This window comes from Electrophorus electricus, chromosome 5, assembly GCF_041902795.1.
Source record: "Electrophorus electricus isolate QZ-2024a chromosome 5, ASM4190279v1, whole genome shotgun sequence".
Classification (NCBI taxonomy): domain Eukaryota; kingdom Metazoa; phylum Chordata; class Actinopteri; order Gymnotiformes; family Gymnotidae; genus Electrophorus; species Electrophorus electricus.
In genome coordinates, this window is record NC_137501.1 from 30,673,622 (window position 1) to 30,691,308 (window position 17,687).

At 39.0% G+C, this 17,687-nt stretch overlaps 1 protein-coding gene and 2 long non-coding RNA genes across 3 annotated transcripts; all 3 read right to left on the bottom strand.

Annotated features, from left to right (window-relative positions):
- Positions 1 to 1,338: 1,338 nt before the first annotated feature.
- LOC145657932 (uncharacterized) lies at positions 1,339 to 1,985 on the bottom strand. Its single transcript, XR_014123884.1, has 3 exons — positions 1,921 to 1,985; positions 1,784 to 1,822; positions 1,339 to 1,665 (listed from the first exon to the last, which is right to left on the bottom strand). It is a non-coding gene; the product is annotated as an uncharacterized LOC145657932 (long non-coding RNA).
- A 9,718-nt stretch (positions 1,986 to 11,703) lies between these two features.
- LOC145657909 (uncharacterized) lies at positions 11,704 to 12,744 on the bottom strand. Its single transcript, XM_081714696.1, has 4 exons — positions 12,690 to 12,744; positions 12,517 to 12,586; positions 12,302 to 12,346; positions 11,704 to 11,991 (listed from the first exon to the last, which is right to left on the bottom strand). Exons 2-4 carry the CDS (start codon positions 12,568 to 12,570, stop codon positions 11,776 to 11,778), a joined length of 315 nt encoding a protein of 104 aa, XP_081570822.1. The 5' UTR covers positions 12,571 to 12,586; positions 12,690 to 12,744; the 3' UTR covers positions 11,704 to 11,775.
- Positions 12,745 to 16,425: 3,681 nt separating this feature from the next.
- On the bottom strand, positions 16,426 to 17,415 carry LOC145657880 (uncharacterized). Its single transcript, XR_014123802.1, has 4 exons — positions 17,380 to 17,415; positions 17,207 to 17,276; positions 16,970 to 17,014; positions 16,426 to 16,626 (listed from the first exon to the last, which is right to left on the bottom strand). It is a non-coding gene; the product is annotated as an uncharacterized LOC145657880 (long non-coding RNA).
- Between the last annotated feature and the right edge of the window lie 272 nt (positions 17,416 to 17,687).

Below are 17,687 nucleotides of genomic sequence, written 5' to 3' on the forward strand. Positions count from 1 at the left end.
CACATGCACAGACACGTGCGCGCACACACTCACTGCTCCTCCCAGCCACACCCCAATCCTAATCACCAGACTATTAATAATCACCTTCATTACTGTCTTTATTAAAGCCCACAGGAGAGTCTCCAGTCTTGCATTGATTGTGCTGGTAACTAACATGCATTTGCAGCAAACAGCTAGGACTGCACTGGCTGGTCAATGCAGTGATGTGCTAGTCTGGACACTAGCAGAGGAGAGCTAAACCATTTCGACAGAGGTGAAGAGGTTTTCTGTTGAACCCAATAACTCGTGTTTGGATTCATATCAGTATCTATCAAATTAATTATGACTCTCTCAGGTTTCTCCACCACAAACCTGGTTTCTGAAATAAGCTTTGTTTAGACTAAATATTTTTGACAACACACCTGAAAGCTAAAACATGACCACAGAGACAAATGCTTAAGGGTTGCACAGTTTGTGTAATTAAGTTTGAACTCGGTGAGACTTGGCCTGTCATGCCTAGTACTGTAGTCAATCAGGACCACACATGTGGAATATCTCTCACTGAGCCTTTCATGGATTTGCAGGTAAGCGTATACCACAGGATTCCTGCAGTATTCCTTCCTCCAGGAAATATCCCCCCCAAAAAACTGCAAAAGGTTGCATCAGAAAAAAAAGAGGAGACAACCAGTCATTTTCACAAAGTTGTTAAAAGATTAGGTCCTTTCCTTCTTGTGGTTTCTTTTTGCTCTTTCTCTTAGTTCAGATGTTATCATGTTTTTTTTCTTTTTACAGTCTTCAATAACCATAAAAAAACCACATTATCCTCTTAGTTAATTGTATTAGTGTGGCACATTGTGAGAGAAAGAAATGGCAAAACCCCCAGTCAGACTCTTAAACATTCGTTGAGGATTCACTCTTGGTGAAGCTGTTCATGATGTGAGTCCAAATATTGATAAATCTGCTGCTGAACTTAGAGGAATAGGCTTCCTAACCTACAGCACTAAACTTACAGAATGATACGTAGCTGGAACTTTGTCACAACCATAGGTGTGATGGATTTACCCACAGGGAAAAGGTGACTCAAGATGGTTGGTCCCGCCCAGGACAACTTCAGAATCTCTAAATTACACTTCCACACCCTGCCACTGGACACAGCTTTGACTTAAGTATTGCACCTTATAAATTAAAGCTCCTAACCATGAAACATAAGAAATTCTAGCAGTTACTGCTGCTCAGTAAACCAGCTAGCGCCACTGCACATTAAAATAATTAGAAAAAAGAAAGGAAAATGTCACGTGTAAAGCTTAGTCAAAAAATTACAATGAAGTTTATTCGATGTGGGAGAGACAGACATAAGATTTCAATAGTTGCAGTAATTGTCAATAAATGTAATTCTCAATCAGTTTTAGTGTTAAATCAGTAGTAAATCTTGGATCTTTCCATGAACAATCTCTAAACCCGTGGCCCCTCCGTCTCGATTGCTTTCATAATTGTATCATTCTAGCCAGCATCTCCACGGTTGGTGACAGGGGGCGGACCAGCAGTAGGGGCAGGAACAGGGGCAGGAACAGGGGCAGGGGCAGGGGCAGGGAGAATCCCAGGATAGAGAATCCATAGGAGACGAATCCATGCAGTCTGATCAAAGGGGTACTGATAATACCCAGGGTAGCGTTGCAGGTAGATCCTCTGGAGAAAAGACACAACCACAATGGACACATGCCTGCAGGGATTTTCATATGTTCTCACCAAGTTTTATGCACTTCTTACATGTCAGTTAGAAAAAAACATTTGTGATCAAGTTTACCTCATCGCTTGAAGATTTCCATCGGCGATGGCCAGAAATCTATTTTTAAAAAATGGTTCTTCGTTAGGGTCCCTTGATACTTTTATTATGTACAAAGAATTGGGTGACAAATTCATAAAATATCAATCTGTACTTACAGCCCCAGGAAGCATCAAACACAGGGCAGATATGAATAGGAAAGAGACCATTCTAAGATTGTTCATTGTTCACCTGAATGACTAAAAACAAAAGAGTTGCATAACTCTCTTGCACTGTTCACTTATCTATTTATTATTGGATGTTTGTCCTAGCTTGTTTACTGCTTCATTTCTCAGTGGAAATGAAACCATTCAGGCACAATGCACTAAATATTCTTGATGTTCTAATTTCTACGTTTATTGCTTTACTTTTCATATGATGCAGCTTTTGATTAACCAGTAATCTAAATAATTACAATATAACAAGGTTGTTTCTTTTTACTCAGGAGTACAAATTCAGAATCTGGAGTGTGGCAAGACAAAAGCAAATTAAATAAATAAAATCACTCAAAAATTACATGCAGCTCAGGTACCTTTATGTAAAGCATCATTTTTCAATAAAGCAAAATTATGAACTATAAGCAAATTTACTCAGGAAATTATGTAAATCCACTTGAAGTCAATACTAAATGCAAGTATCACATTTAATCACAAAGTGTTACCCGTGGACAATCAATGTCTAAATATAACAATATTGCAACTGTTTTAACTGTGTTAGTTCTATAATATTTATGAAAATAATGTCAGTCCAATAAAATCAATTCTCAAAAGATACAATTGCTTGGAAGATTAATGTTCAAACCTAACTTGATATAATTTGCAACATATAAGCAGAAAGATGATATTTGAGTCCCAGGACTTACATGAATGTCTTCAGCAGGAGACAACAGAACTTAACAGAAGTGTTAGATGAAAAAGGAATGAAGACAGGGACAGATCAGAGAGATCTGAAAGCCACTTGGCCTAAACCCACCATCCCGCCCTGGTAATTCATTTTAGCTGTCACAACAAGGCACGATGGCAATTATCCGTGAAGCAAGAGCTTAGAGTGTTTTTTTCAAAATTAATGCACATTTCCCAAGCAGGGAGAGGAATGTTTTGTAAATGATTGCTGTCTGCTGCAATCATTAATTTACCTGATGACCAATAATAGTTAATTGTTTATTTCTGGATGACTAAGCACTGCTTTAATTAATGTGTTAATTAATTAATCTCATGTGGCATTAATGTGTTTGCTGTTTATAAGGTCAGCATTTCTAATTTATCCCTACATGGCACTGACATGGCTAGAAAATATGAACACAAACTGTAAAACCTAACTTGAAAATAAAACAGGCAAAAATAATAGTAGTAGCCATAATATTGATGATGATAACAATAAAAAAAAAACTTGACTATTAATATGCAAAGGATGGCCAGTAGTAAAATGCATTGAGTACATCACAGATGGTTATGAAACAGCCGACAGATATGAGGTTGGGGCACTAACAGAGTGATGCAATAACAGCAACCTCTGCTTCAACATCACCAAGATTATGGGAATGATCATGGATTACAGAAGGCTGCAGAGGAATGGTCACACCCCCCTGAACATGTTGTTCAGCAGTAGCGGGTCCCTCTCCAACGACGAGACCAGGTCCCTTCACAAAAACACAGTGGCGAAATCCACACATCAGCATAGGCTCAGGAGGTTTGGCCTACCCCCACCCCCATATTCTGACTAATTTCTACAATTGCACCATAGAGAGTGTTCTGACTGTATGCAACGGCCGTAGAGCCTACCAGAGTTTAGCAAGAACAGCTGAACTTATCACTGGCAAAAAAAATCTCCCAGACTTGCATGACGTCTTCCATACTCGTTGTTAAAGAAAGGCCCTCAAAATGATCACTGACTGCAGTGACCCAGCACATGGACTTTTTACCAGACCACCATCTGGCAGGTGTTATTGCAGAATTCAGTCGAGAAGCAGCAGGCTGAAGAACAGTTTCTACCTGCTGGCCATCCTGAATAAACTGTAATCCCCTCATCAATCTCTTCCTTCCGTTTTTCCACTCGCATCTCTCTCACACTGGTTACCGCAGATACTCAGGGATCTCTCCTTTAGTTTCTGTTACTGTGGGCATATTGCAATATTTGTAAAGACAGTACTATCGTGGTACTGTCACTAAGGACTCAGTTCTGTCTCTGTGGGATATATTATCATATTTACTACATACACCATACCTAAATACTGCACACAGGTACTATTTATATATACTATTATTTCTTATTCATGTATATTTTTAGTGGTTGGATTTTTGCATATTTTTTTTTCCCTTACTATCCTTGTTGCAGACTCTCCACACAGACTATAGTGTCCAGAGTTAGGATCTGCACTTACTCCTGCATAACCAGAACACACACTTCTCCGCCTATATATTTAAACATTCTCAACTTTTCTGCATTTCTTGTGTCTGTTTATTCAAAAACTTTATGTAAATGCACCCCTGCATATTTATAGTGGGATCCTTTGTTTTTGTTTTGTTTTGGTTTTCTTTGCAAGGCACAGCTGTAGAGTACCTGAGCCTCACACTAGCATTTCAATATTCAACTGTCTCTGGCTTTCTGTGCATATGACTTGATACTTGAAACTTGCTCATTAATTATTCAGTTATTCTGGGTGGGAACGTGCAGTTTCATTTGCTTCAGTGCTCAATGATAAGTGATAAGTGTAACCTTCCAGGGTGCCCAGTACTTTGTTGTAAATTAATGTATAGTTCTCTGTAAACCTTATTGCATGTTTAATTATAGTATTAGCATGTTTTCAGATGTTAAAGTGTTAATAATACAGATAATATTGCAGTTTAATTGCAAACTTACTTAGACTTTTGTGGCCAGTTTCTTAGCTTCCAATAGAGGCAACTATGTTAAATAAATGTAACCATCTAGACATGGGTGAGCTTTGCTTTGAAAAGTGCTGGAGACCAGAATATGGAAAGGGTGTTGTATTGAATTCAGCTTCCCCTCAACTTCACATTCCCTTTAAGAACTCAAGGGTGTTGAATTAAATACAGCTTCTCCTCAACTTCAACTTCCCTTTGAGAATTCAAGTCCTCAGGAACACACATCCACTTTAAAGAAATCAGCGCTGGGACTGAATGGACTTGTAGATATCTCATATGTTACTCAGCATAGAAAAATGGGTCAGATACAATTACAAGACAGGAAATTATATGAAGCTTAGCGTTTACAGTACATTTTATGCTTCATCATGCTAAAGTCTTTGTTACAAAATAGCTAATGAGCTAACAGCTGTTCCAAGCTCAATATCTAAGACCCTTGATTGTATTTTCAAATTAGGAATTATAATTTCATGCTAAATAATAATATTTTTCTTAATAATCTGTCATTAGTTAGCACTCACCCACTCCACTCACCTCTGGCCAGAGGGAGATGGGTTTATCTAATATCTCATTTGCCACAGAACACAAAGCAGTCCAAAGCCAATAAATGTTTATTTTGAAGGAAATGTCATTTGTCTTTCCAAAAGCTGTTCTGGGCTTTTTCCACAGAGCTCACATGCTTTAACCTCAGTCACATCTCAGTGGAAGAAACAATATAAAATATTTTCAAAATGCATTTTCAAAAAGTGATCCTCATCATATATTTGACCTGTGTATCTAGACCAACTATAGGCACAGACTAGGTGTCATACCCGCAGACCTGAACGTTCCCCGTTTCCCTAGCAACCGAGTCACTTCGGGGTTTTCGTCGGTCTCCATGGTTCCGTGTCTCCTCCCTTTTGTCTCCGGCTGATCCGAGTTTGTCCCTAATTGTATTCCTATGTAAACCCCGTTCCTGCAACTGTTGTTTGTCGGTCATTGTCTCTCGTTAGGTCTCATTTGTCCGCGCTCGCATGTGTTCAGTATATTCCCGTTTTAGCTCGTTCCCTGTTTAGTTATTCTCGCTGTCCATGTTGCTTTCCTGGTTTAGTTGTCTGCTGTTCCCTCGTCTGTAACACTTTCTCTGTGTGTTTTAGTCTACGTTGTTTTCCGTGAGTATTCGTCTACCGTAGTCTCGCCCTAACCCTATTAGCCTGTTATTGTATTGTTTCCCTGGTTAGTCTGTTTATGTTATTAAACTTATTATTCATTTCTTCTATCCAGTTTGTCTGTTGTTCACATTATGGCGTCCTTAGCTGGTTCAGTGTATCATAACATCCAAGGCACCGGCACTTTGCACGTGTGTTCGCATGTCACCCCTCCCCTGTTACACTAGGATACATCTCATTTAAAAGACTGAGTTGTGTCTCTCAACTGATGCTAAATTATGCTAAATTATGTCTGATCAGGAGAGCAGAACAAATGCACAAAATGTATGAGAACCGCGTAATGATCTTGCAGATAGTAGCTGCTACAAACTGTCCATGTGCACCAATTTAGAAGGAAACCCATGTCTGTACTTCTGATGTCTCCATGGACGAAACAGGCAGTCTTATCATCTGTCTGCTCCAATCCTTCATCGACTGTATAGGAGGTCTGTAAGAGACTTCTGGTCTCTTACAACTTATGCACACTGTTAAAGTTGCTACTTTGCAAAAACACTACATAGCCTGAGACCAGCAGCACAGCTTGTTAAGGCTAACACTTCATTAACGCCTTTTCATGCTGTAATTGACACATTAAGTTTTGTCCTGCTGCATTCAAAACGTGGCTCTTCGATAAGAAATGTTCTGTACTTAGGTTTAAGTGGTAAGGTTTTTTTTATTAGCCTTTAAAATGATCTACATGAAATATGAAACGTGACAAGCATACAATTGTAATTCAGTCATATTTTCATTTCAAGAAATCAACAAGGATAGAACATATCAGTTTCCCATAGTGTGAGCTGTCACTGGTTGTCTTATTTGCCACCAGCGGGGGCAGGAGCAGGGGCAGCGGCGGGGGCTGTGGCAGGAGATGCGGCCAGACGCAACAGTAGGAAGGGCAAAAGAATATTGAGAAGGTTGTTGTTGTTGTTGTTGTTCATGTAGTAGGGAATGAATTGTGGCTGGTATTGTGCCCCGTAGCCGCCGCTGTACTGCAGACATACGGATGCCCACAGTTATAAGGGAAATAGTTGCAAAACAACATAACTCAGTGCATGCATGAACAGGAGTTAAAAACACTGGTAATGTCCAGTTTGGCAACTGGGTAAATACGCAAGATAGTAACGCTTAACAGATACATCAAAGAATAAATGCTAGTGAGGATACGGCATGTATTGCCTTCCTGTGCAGATGTGCTACGCAAGCGTACCAACCTCGTTGCTTGACGAGCGCTTTTCTCGTTCATGCACATCATCCACCTGTGGGGAAAAGGACCTCATTGCAATGACACAAGAGCACCATCAGAAATTTTCAGGTTTAGTTATTGCTTACAGCAACAAGTCAAATCATTGCCAAACTGTGAAGAACCATACTTACGGGAACAGCACAGCACAGTCCAATCAGACACAGTGCAGCAAGTGCAACCTTCATGGTCCTGTAATTTTAGACTTTAAAGAAAGATAAATTTTTAAAAAGAATGTTAACAACATATTCGTCATTCATTGGATCATATGAGGTATTTTTAAAATGCCACACAAGTCATACATCTAACTTTTTGCATTTTGCCATACACCATCTTACATGTGGAGGCAGGTTAGAAAAGGAGATTCACAACTTCAGGGTTGAAACTGCTGAAGTAGTGTCATAAGACATGCCTTTTAAAGAAGTCTTGAGACTACAACTGACCAATTGGCGTGAAAGGTGACAGAGTGACACCTCTGATGGGTCTTGGGGGTTTGTAGTGGGAAGCCCTCTGCCGCACTCTAGATTTTGTAAAATTAACTCTGCACAACAGTTAGGAAATGAGCAGTGATTCAGACTCTACTTTTCTGCAAAAACAAAAGTGTTAAGATGAATCTCTGTCATACATGGACAAAACAAAGCATTGCGAAATGCTTTCTGAGGCCACAACGACATATTAACAGTGTAGAATATGTGTGTGAAATGAGAATACGAATGTAGCAACATGGTCATGAGACCATACATTAGTGGCATTTGGTAGAATACCTATATGCAGTTAAAGGTTTACTCACCTCTCTCAAACTGTTTTCAACACGGATTTGGTTTTGTTGACTTTAAAGAGTGTTTGGCCACTTTTAAATTCATTATTTCTTTTAAATGAACAGGGCTGTTTGACAAGAGAGTGATTATCCATGGTCCTGGCTACTGATACTGCTAGACACCGTGTGAGTTTCTGACAAATGTGAATATGCATCCAGATAAGAATCCAAATTGTGATTTTTGATATCAGAAGTGCTTGCTTGATCAATGTAAGAATAGGAGTTGACTTAATTGAGAAGTATATTGTTATTAATTTATTTACTCCGAATAGTATAATTTTTAGTGCAGAATTAATTTGTCAAACCTAATTTTAAGGCTTGTATAATGTATAACAATGTATATTTATGTATCTAAATATGCATTAACATAGATGACCACATTAAGTAAGCACTGAGGCAACGTTGTGCCTTACAATCTTAAGAAAAAAGGAAAAATGACCTTTTATATATAATCAGGTGTTTAAGAGATCATGTTACTTAAAGAGAAGATTAAACTCGGTGTGATTTTTGAATAGTAATAAAACAATGGTTGAATAGTAACAATAATGGAGTTGTAAAAGCAATGTGAGGGATTAAGGTGAGGTCAAGTCAGACAGGTTAAGGAGACAAATCCTGGAAGCTGTGCAAGTTGCAGAAAAGAATCTGGAAATGCAATTCAGAGTTGTACATAAAAGTATGTGCAATATTCAAACATTACCAGGGGAAAAAGTTTTAACAGTCAGACCTGACATCATGGCAAATGTCATGGTTTCACAAATGTGTGTTCATCTTCATATTTGTCTGTTATCTGTTATATTGTCTTATCTGCTCTTATAACTGCACTCGAAACCAAACGGTTTATCCTTATGTACAGCCCTGTATTGGTATGAGGACAGTAAAGTTGAATTGAATAAATGAAGCATGCGGTTGTGGTATTTAGTCCTTTATGGTTGAAACCCATGAAACCCAGCTGTGGAAGAAACCCATGTTGCAACAGTTGGTTTAGAGCAGTGTAACATGGCCAGCACATCAGAAGCCTCAGGACCGGTCTGCACAGGTGTGTTTCTGCTTTTTGTGTTCACATCTTGAGCAAATATGCTTCTGTTTTTTTTGTTCCGGCAAGGCATTAAGCCAGTCAAGCTCTGCCAACTCCTCCGCTGTCACGATCACTTTAGCAATGTTTGTCACAAGCATGTTTAAAAAGGCAGCTGAGAGAAGCCAAGTTCTCTGTGGTCATTCCTGAGGCTGGAGTTTTGTATTGTTTAGCAACTGTGTTGTAAACTGCTCAACAGGGAGCTTCTATTTGCAGGAAGCTTAAGCTTGCTGAGACAGGTTGTCTCTGTGTGTGCATATATTGTCATAATATTTGATACATTGCCCTTACCACATTAAGTAATATTATAATTTTTCACCTGATGCATCTGATTCAGGTACCTGCTCTACTGCTAACTGGCTTTCAACCTAAATGCAGGTGATAGTCAGTTACTTCAATGTTAAAATCTTTCATGTGGAGTTTCTATTATTTTGTTCATTCCTGACAAAACATTGCAAATCTAAAACCATTGTTCTCACAGCATAAAATACCAAAAGAAATATTGAATCACCAGGGGTCATTCTTGTACCTGGTAAATGGTAAACAACTGCAGGTACAATGGTGACCAACAGGTGGTAGCATTACCAGCAGAATGTTTTCTGCAATAATGCTGGAACAAACAAGCTGAGCTCTTTCACATACAGCCACATAGCTGATCTTCACACTTGGAGCCATATTAGTCTCCTTCTTCTCTGTAGAAGAACCAAGACAGCAAATCCCATTTCCTTCATGCATCATGCATGCACACATTCACTCAACTCCAATTTCTCACATACACACACACACACACACACACACACACACACACACACACACACACACACACACACACACACACACAGATTTTTGATGTTGTTGTGTTGTCTGCACCTTTGAGCAGTTGCATTAATAAATGTATCATTCATTCTCACCAAATTGTCTGTCTTGATATCATTAAGATTCTGTTTGTTGCCAATATTTTCAAAGAAAGCACATTTATTAAATCTTTCAGAGATCAAATCATTAATGTTACTTTCTTTAAAAAAAATAGAAATTGTGATGATTCCGATGTGATTACAGACTGAAATTGGGAGAAATTATGAGACTGATAAATTGAGATTAATTAATAATTATGAGGTTTATTGGGTAAAAACCCATACACAACATGTTTTAAGGACTTTCTCATGCACCTTTGAGCAAAACAATTACAGCCATGTTGAAGAAGGTGGAACAGACCAAAACAAATAATTATCTGGCTTTTACGACTTTTACAAAACAACTCTAGTTTATTGATTAATTAATTAATTAACTCTAGTTAGTCAATTAAAAATAATTGACTAGTGCAAATACTAACACACAAAGTCATATATGAGCATTAGTGTGGCACTAAGGCCTCATCAGCTGGAGTCTGAACGTGGACGCCAGAAAATCAAAAATCCTGAGGCTAAGTGAGTGATGAGCTTTACCAATGTCCAGCAGTACCTGGATTAACTGATTGTCCAGTGACATGGTTACATAAAATTAATTAATGATTCATTTTTAGAGTTTAACATATCTTACACTCACTGAACTTCATATATAGCCTAGATTTTATTTTGAACTTGCTTAAAAATGCATAAGGATAAAATTATTGGTAGTTAATATCAGTATTGCCCACAACATTGTACTTTTTATTGATTATCGTATTGGCCCAAGAAATTTAACATTGGCACATCCCTAATATTCATGTAAACTAATTTATTAAAGAATAAATACATTTTTTTGCATTGATTCCTTTGCATTTTATATATAAGCTCTATGATGCTCAATGGTCTTTTATAAGCTTGTATGTTCTGCTGAGGTCTGTGCTCATAACAAGACACTAGATAGCTTGAGACCAACACTGTTAATTTACAACGTGTCGATTATCCTTTAATTAAATCCGCTGATACATTTAATGTAGTCGGCATGCTTTTAAGGCATGCAGTGTAACACAGTGGGACTCTCTGTACCACACTGTTTATGCAAACAAACTCAAGTGTTATGTGTTTATTCTCTGTGCGATACAATGTCAGCATAATGTGATCTGCTTTTAAGTGGGTGATAAACTGACCTTGTGCCATATCTTGACAAAGCAAATCTTTGTGAAATGTGTTGAAATTCATGCACTGCTATCATTAGTCATTGTCAATGCATGAGGATCACAACAGCAGATAGACAGCAACCATCAGAAAACCTGTATTCTGAAAAGATAAATACAGTAATGGATGTGTTCAAAACAACCCATTTTCAAAGTTCTTCCATTTTGATTAAAGAAAGTTCAAGACTTTAAGGAAACTAAGCACATACCCTGGCATCATTCTTTTCTATTTTCTACATTTGAAATAATGACTTTGAAATGTCTATGTGTTCGAACCTTTAAAGGTTTATGAGCAGTAATGGCATGAGTTTGAATGCAACAGCAATATGGCTCTCCAAAGGCAAAGACTGTGGTCTGCTACTATTTCAGCTCACTGTTAGTTTGTGCACAGGGTAACACAAAGTCCCATTAGAACAGCACCACTGCTGTTTCACACTAATCTTTGTTTAAACTTTGTTAAAAACATCTGATGTATTATTCATATGATATGTATGTGGCATTCTACATTATACATTATCACCAAGAATTCCAATTAAAAATGATCATTAATAAGTTCACTGTAGACTGAGACACATGACAAACACAATCTCGTATTTAAGTCTTATTTTATTTTAAGAGATGACAAGGGATTGTTGAGAACATGTTGAGCACATGTATAATATGCTGTCATTGACTGTATTATTTCCCAGGGGCAGGAGCAGGAGCAGGGGCAGGAGCAGGAGCAGGAGCAGGGGCAGGAGCAGGAGCAGGAGCAGGAGCTGCCGCAAGGGCAAGCAGTGCTTGTACAACAGACTCGATGATGGAGCGAATGTTGTTTGGAGGGTAGTTTGGAGCGTAGTTTGGAGCGTAGTTTGGAGGGTAGATTGGATTATATGGTAGGTATCCATACCGCCTCTAGAAATATAAAGATTATCCAAGTTAATCACACTACAACCATATATAGTCAGTTGAATACACCATGCACTATGGTGTCATAGGGTAACAATTTTGATATACTATCAAAAACTGTCCAAATAAAAGTATCATGAAATGTAAAACTGTATCCATTCTACTGAAGCATTTTGAAGTGTGAAACTGGATCCTCACTACTCCTTTTGGTCTCTTCTAAAAGGCTTCCAAGGAATAAAAATGTTTTAGAAAGTTTTCTGTGAGACAGATGAGATTTTTGTATTTTCTATAGCTAGGTTTATGCACCAATACCGACCTCTTTACTATCTGAGCGCTTCTGTCGTTCATGCTCCTCTTCAACCTGCAAAAACAGGACCTCTGAATCTCAGGGCAGTGCATTCAGAATATGATGGAAAAGGGTGTTGGGATGAATCTCCAGGTAAACTCAGTGTCTTTTACATGAATGTAACTGATCAATTACTTCAAGGAGCCAAATGTCAAGGAGCCAATAGTAAAGTACGTCACACTTACAGCGAGAGCACCGCACAGGCCAATGAGACACACTGCAATGAGCACGACCTTCATGGTTTTTCTATGAACTCTGACAGAAAGAAAACAAACATTACAATTTTTGTGCTTAATTGAATTATTTTTCCAAATGCCACACAGTCATACATTAAGACAATGCTAATATACCATCTTACCTCTGAAAGCAGGTAGAAAAGACTGAGGATTCACAACATCAGGTGCGGAGTCGGTGCAGGAGTGCCCTGGGACATGCTTTATAAAGATTTTATCAGTCCGCAATTGACCAATCAGCATGCAGTGTAACACCTTGAGACAGATGGTGGATCTTGGGATTTGTGTGGGATTGTCAATCTCAGCCTCCCTGTACCACACCTGTTTATGCAATAAGAAATGCAGTTTCTTGCATTTATTTCTTGTGCATAACAAACTCAACATAAGAATTTGAAAACTGAAAGACTTTGTGCTTTACTATACATGGGAAACTGAATTTGTGCCATTTCTCAACAAAGCAAATCTTTGTGAAATGTGTTGAAATTCATGCACTGCTATCATCACTCATTGTCAATGTATGAGGATCACAACAGCAGACAGACAGTAACCAGCAGCAAACCTGTATTCCGAAAACAATATAGTAATGGGTGTATTTGAATCAGTTTTTTAAAGCACTTCAAAACTTTTGCAACGCTACTGTGTTGAAACACTGCTTTCAGGCATGTATCAAAGTAGCTTATTGGTGTGATTTCTGTAAATAAAACATCATTCTTTAATGTGACATATATTTTGAAATAGTTTAGTGGGTTCTACATTAGCTGGACCTAAAAGTGAACCCAGGTCGAGTGTGGCAACCAATAATCTTAAATTAGATGTCATAACTTCATATGAACAGTATTCCTCAAATGAGTCTGCACCAACTTGCCAGATGTTCTGCAGATCACCTGAAAAAATTGGGCACATCACCTTAGGTTCCTTCTCACCAATATTTACCAAGCGGTTTTTGTTTGTTTTTGGTTTTTTCAGGTAAATGAGAGACATTTTAGTAATAATTAGAATGTTGGTTGTTTTCAGAAAGAGATAGAGGTTTATTTTGTGAAAGCAGGTTTCTCAATGCAAACATGTAATATAATTGAGTAACTGTGTCATATTTGTTAATGTCAGTGTTAGTACTGATCTACGAGGCACCTTTGTTCCAAGTACCATAATCCTTTATCTGATGGGCCTACTTCGGGTGGATCTGGAACCTCCGGTGTACTTGGCAGGTAAAGGTATACTTTCATGTGTTTCTGTGTGTTTATTGAAGCCTAGGCATATTACCTTCACATTTATTTTGAGTCAAGAGGCATATGATGATAATTTATAAGGGAAAACAATTCATATATATTTGTTTATTTCAATACGAAGACAAAACTACCTTGATGCTGCTATTGTCTATATGATTATATGGGATTTACAGCAATTTTCAATGGTACAAAAGCATTTTTCAGTTCTATCAACGCTCTATTTATGAAAGCCCTATGAAGCCTGTGGTCCTTTATAGCTTGTATGATCTGCTGAGGTACATGGTCCTTGAGTAATTCTTTTTTCCACTAAATCTACACATATATGGTGTATCTGGCCTTGTGGATTTTACTCCAACATGTGTCAACCAAGACAAGCACGGTTGTTCCTCTCCAGTTAGCTTTCTGACTAAAAGCCCCAATAGCTTTTCTATAAATTAAGAAATGAAACATGATCAACACAAAATTGCAATTCAGAGCTTTCTTTGTTTTAAGAAAGGACTGTTGAGAACATCTTGACCTCACGTATTATTTGCTGTCATTGACTGTCTTATTTGCCAGGGGCAGGGGTAGGGGTAGGGGCAGGGGCAGGAGCAAGGGCAGGGGTAGGGGCAGGAGCAGGGGCAGGAGCAGGAGCAGGAGCAGGGGTCGGGGCAGGGGCAGGAGCAGGGGCAGGAGCAAGGGCAGGGGTAGGGGCAGGGGCAGGGGTAGGGGCAGGGGCAGGAGCAAGGGCAGGGGTAGGGGCAGGAGCAGGGGCAGGAGCAGGGGTCGGGGCAGGGGCAGGAGCAGGGGCAGGAGCAAGGGCAGGGGTAGGGGCAGGGGTAGGGGTAGGGGCAGGGGCAGGAGCAAGGGCAGGGGTAGGGGCAGGAGCAGGGGCAGGAGCAGGAGCAGGGGTCGGGGCAGGGGCAGGAGCAGGGGCAGGAGCAAGGGCAGGGGCAGGGGCAGGGGCAGGGGCAGGGGCAGGGGCAGGACTCTGCCATAATTGTAGGATTGCCGTGAGGAGGGACAAAATGGTGTTGTCATTGTAGACTGGAGCTCAGACTGAATTATATGATGGAGATCTAAACAACCTCTAGAAATATAAAGATTGTCTGTTAGTCAAATAAACTGAAACGATAAATGCACACTTGAGTACACGCACTTCTGCAGACAGGGCAGTATGGTGGAAGAGGGTAACAATTTTGAAACAGTATCAAAAATCTGTCCAAATGAAAGTGATTTGAAGTGTAAAACTGTCCATTCTACTGAAGCATTTTGAAGTGTGAAACTGGATCCTCACTACTCCTTTTGGTCTCTTCTAAAAGGCTTCCAAGGAATAAAAATGTTTTAGGAAGTTTTCTGTGAGACAGATGAGATTTTTGTATTTTCTATAGCTAGGTTTATGCACCAATACCGACCTCTTTACTATCTGAGCGCTTCTGTCGTTCATGCTCCTCTTCAACCTGCAAAAACAGGACCTCTGAATCTCAGGGCAGTGCATTCAGAATATGATGGAAAAGGGTGTTGGGATGAATCTCCAGGTAAACTCAGTGTCTTTTACATGAATGTAACTGATCAATTACTTCAAGGAGCCAAATGGAAGCAAGCCAAATGGCAGTTCTAATTTTCTACATTTCTACCAAAGTACATCACACTTACAGCGAGAGCACCGCACAGGCCGATGAGACACACTGCAATAGGCACGACCTTCATGGTTTTCTCTGATCTCTGAAATATTTTTCAGTCCACAATTGACCAATCAGCATGCAGTGTAACACCTTGAGACAGATGGTGGATCTTTGGATTTGTGTGGGATTGCCAATCTCAGCCTCACGGCAACACACCTGCTAATGCAATACAAACTCAGTTTTAAATAAGTATTTTTTGTGCAATACATTCTCAGAATGATGGTTTGGAAATTGATTATTTGCTTTTCAGTGGGTGATAAACTGACCTTGTGCCATGTCTTGACAAAGCAAATCTTTGTGAAATGTGTTGAAATTCATGCACTGCTATCATCAGTCATTGTCAATGCATGAGGATCACAACAGCAGATAGGCAGCAACCATCAGAAAACCTGTATTCTGAAAAGATAAATACAGTAATGGATGTGTTCAAAACAACCCATTTTCAAAGTTCTTCCATTTTGATTAAAGAAAGTTCAAGACTTTAAGGAAACTAAGCACATACCCTGGCATCGTTCTTTTCTATTTTCGACATTTGAAATAATGACTTTGAAATGTTTATGTGTTCAAACCTTTAAAGGTTTATGAGCAGTAATGGCATGAGTTTGAATGCAACAGCAATATGGCTCTCCAAAGGCAAAGACTGTGGTCTGCTACTATTTCAGCTCACTGTTAGTTTGTGCACAGGGTAACACAAAGTCCCATTAGAACAGCACCACTGCTGTTTCACACTAATCTTTGTTTAAACTTTGTTAAAAACATCTGATGTATTATTCACATGATATGTATGTGGCATTCTACATTATACATTATCACCAAGAATTCCAATTAAAAATGATCATTAATAAGTTCACTGTAGACTGAGACACATGACAAACACAATCTCGTATTTAAGTCTTATTTTATTTTAAGAGATGACAAGGGATTGTTGAGAACATGTTGAGCACATGTATAATATGCTGTCATTGACTGTATTATTTCCCAGGGGCAGGAGCAGGAGCAGGAGCAGGAGCAGGAGCTCCCGCAAGGGCAAGCAGTGCTTGTGCAACAGACTGGAGGATAGAGCGAATGTTGTTAATGTTGATTGGAGGGGAGTTTGGAGCGTAGTTTGGAGCGTAGTTTGGAGGGTAGTTTGGAGGGTAGATTGGATTATATGGTAGGTATCCATACCGCCTCTAGAAATATAAAGATTATCCAAGTTAATCAAACTACAACCATATATAGTCAGTTGAATACACCATGCACTATGGTGTCAGTGTAACAGTTTTGATATACTATCAAAAACTGTCCAAATAAAAGCATTATGAAGTGTAAAACTGTATCCATTCTACTGAAGCATTTTGAAGTGTAAAACTATCGTCATTACTAAAGCATTTTGAAGTGTGAAACTGGATCCTCACTACTCCTTTTGGTCTCTTCTAAAAGGCTTCCAAGGAATAAAAATGTTTTAGAAAGTTTTCTGTGAGACAGATGAGATTTTTGTATTTTCTATAGCTAGGTTTATGCACCAATACCGACCTCTTTACTATCTGAGCGCTTCTGTCGTTCATGCTCCTCTTCAACCTGCAAAAACAGGACCTCTGAATCTCAGGGCAGTGCATTCAGAATATGATGGAAAAGTTGGGATGAATCTCCAGGTAAACTCAGTGTCTTTTACATGAATGTAACTGATCAATTACTTCAAGGAGCCAAATGGAAGCAAGTCAAATGGCAGTTCTAATTTTCTACATTTCTACCAAAGTACATCACACTTACAGCGAGAGCACCGCACAGGCCGATGAGACACACTGCAATGAGCACGACCTTCATGGTTTTTCTATGAACTCTGACAGAAAGAAAACAAACATTACAATTTTTGTGCTTAATTGAATTATTTTTCCAAATGCCACACAGTCATACATTAAGACAATGCTAATATACCATCTTACCTCTGAAAGCAGGTAGAAAAGACTGAGGATTCACAACATCAGGTGCGGAGTCGGTGCAGGAGTGCCCTGGGACATGCTTTATAAAGATTTTATCAGTCCGCAATTGACCAATCAGCATGCAGTGTAACACCTTGAGACAGATGGTGGATCTTGGGATTTGTGTGGGATTGTCAATCTCAGCCTCCCTGTACCACACCTGTTTATGCAATAAGAAATGCAGTTTCTTGCATTTATTTCTTGTGCATAACAAACTCAACATAAGAATTTGAAAACTGAAAGAATTTGTGCTTTACTATACATGGGAAACT

Bases quoted from the DNA above. Each gene is read 5' to 3' on its own strand.
- LOC145657909 (XM_081714696.1), bottom strand. From the start codon at position 12,570: ATGAAGGTCGTGCTCATTGCAGTGTGTCTCATTGGCCTGTGCGGTGCT. The intron at 12,347-12,516 runs GTAAGTGTGACG...CTGTTTTTGCAG, and splicing joins GCCTGTGCGGTGCTCTCGCT to GTTGAAGAGGAGCATGAACG. The intron at 11,992-12,301 runs GTCGGTATTGGT...TTATATTTCTAG, and splicing joins AGCGCTCAGATAGTAAAGAG to AGGCGGTATGGATACCTACC.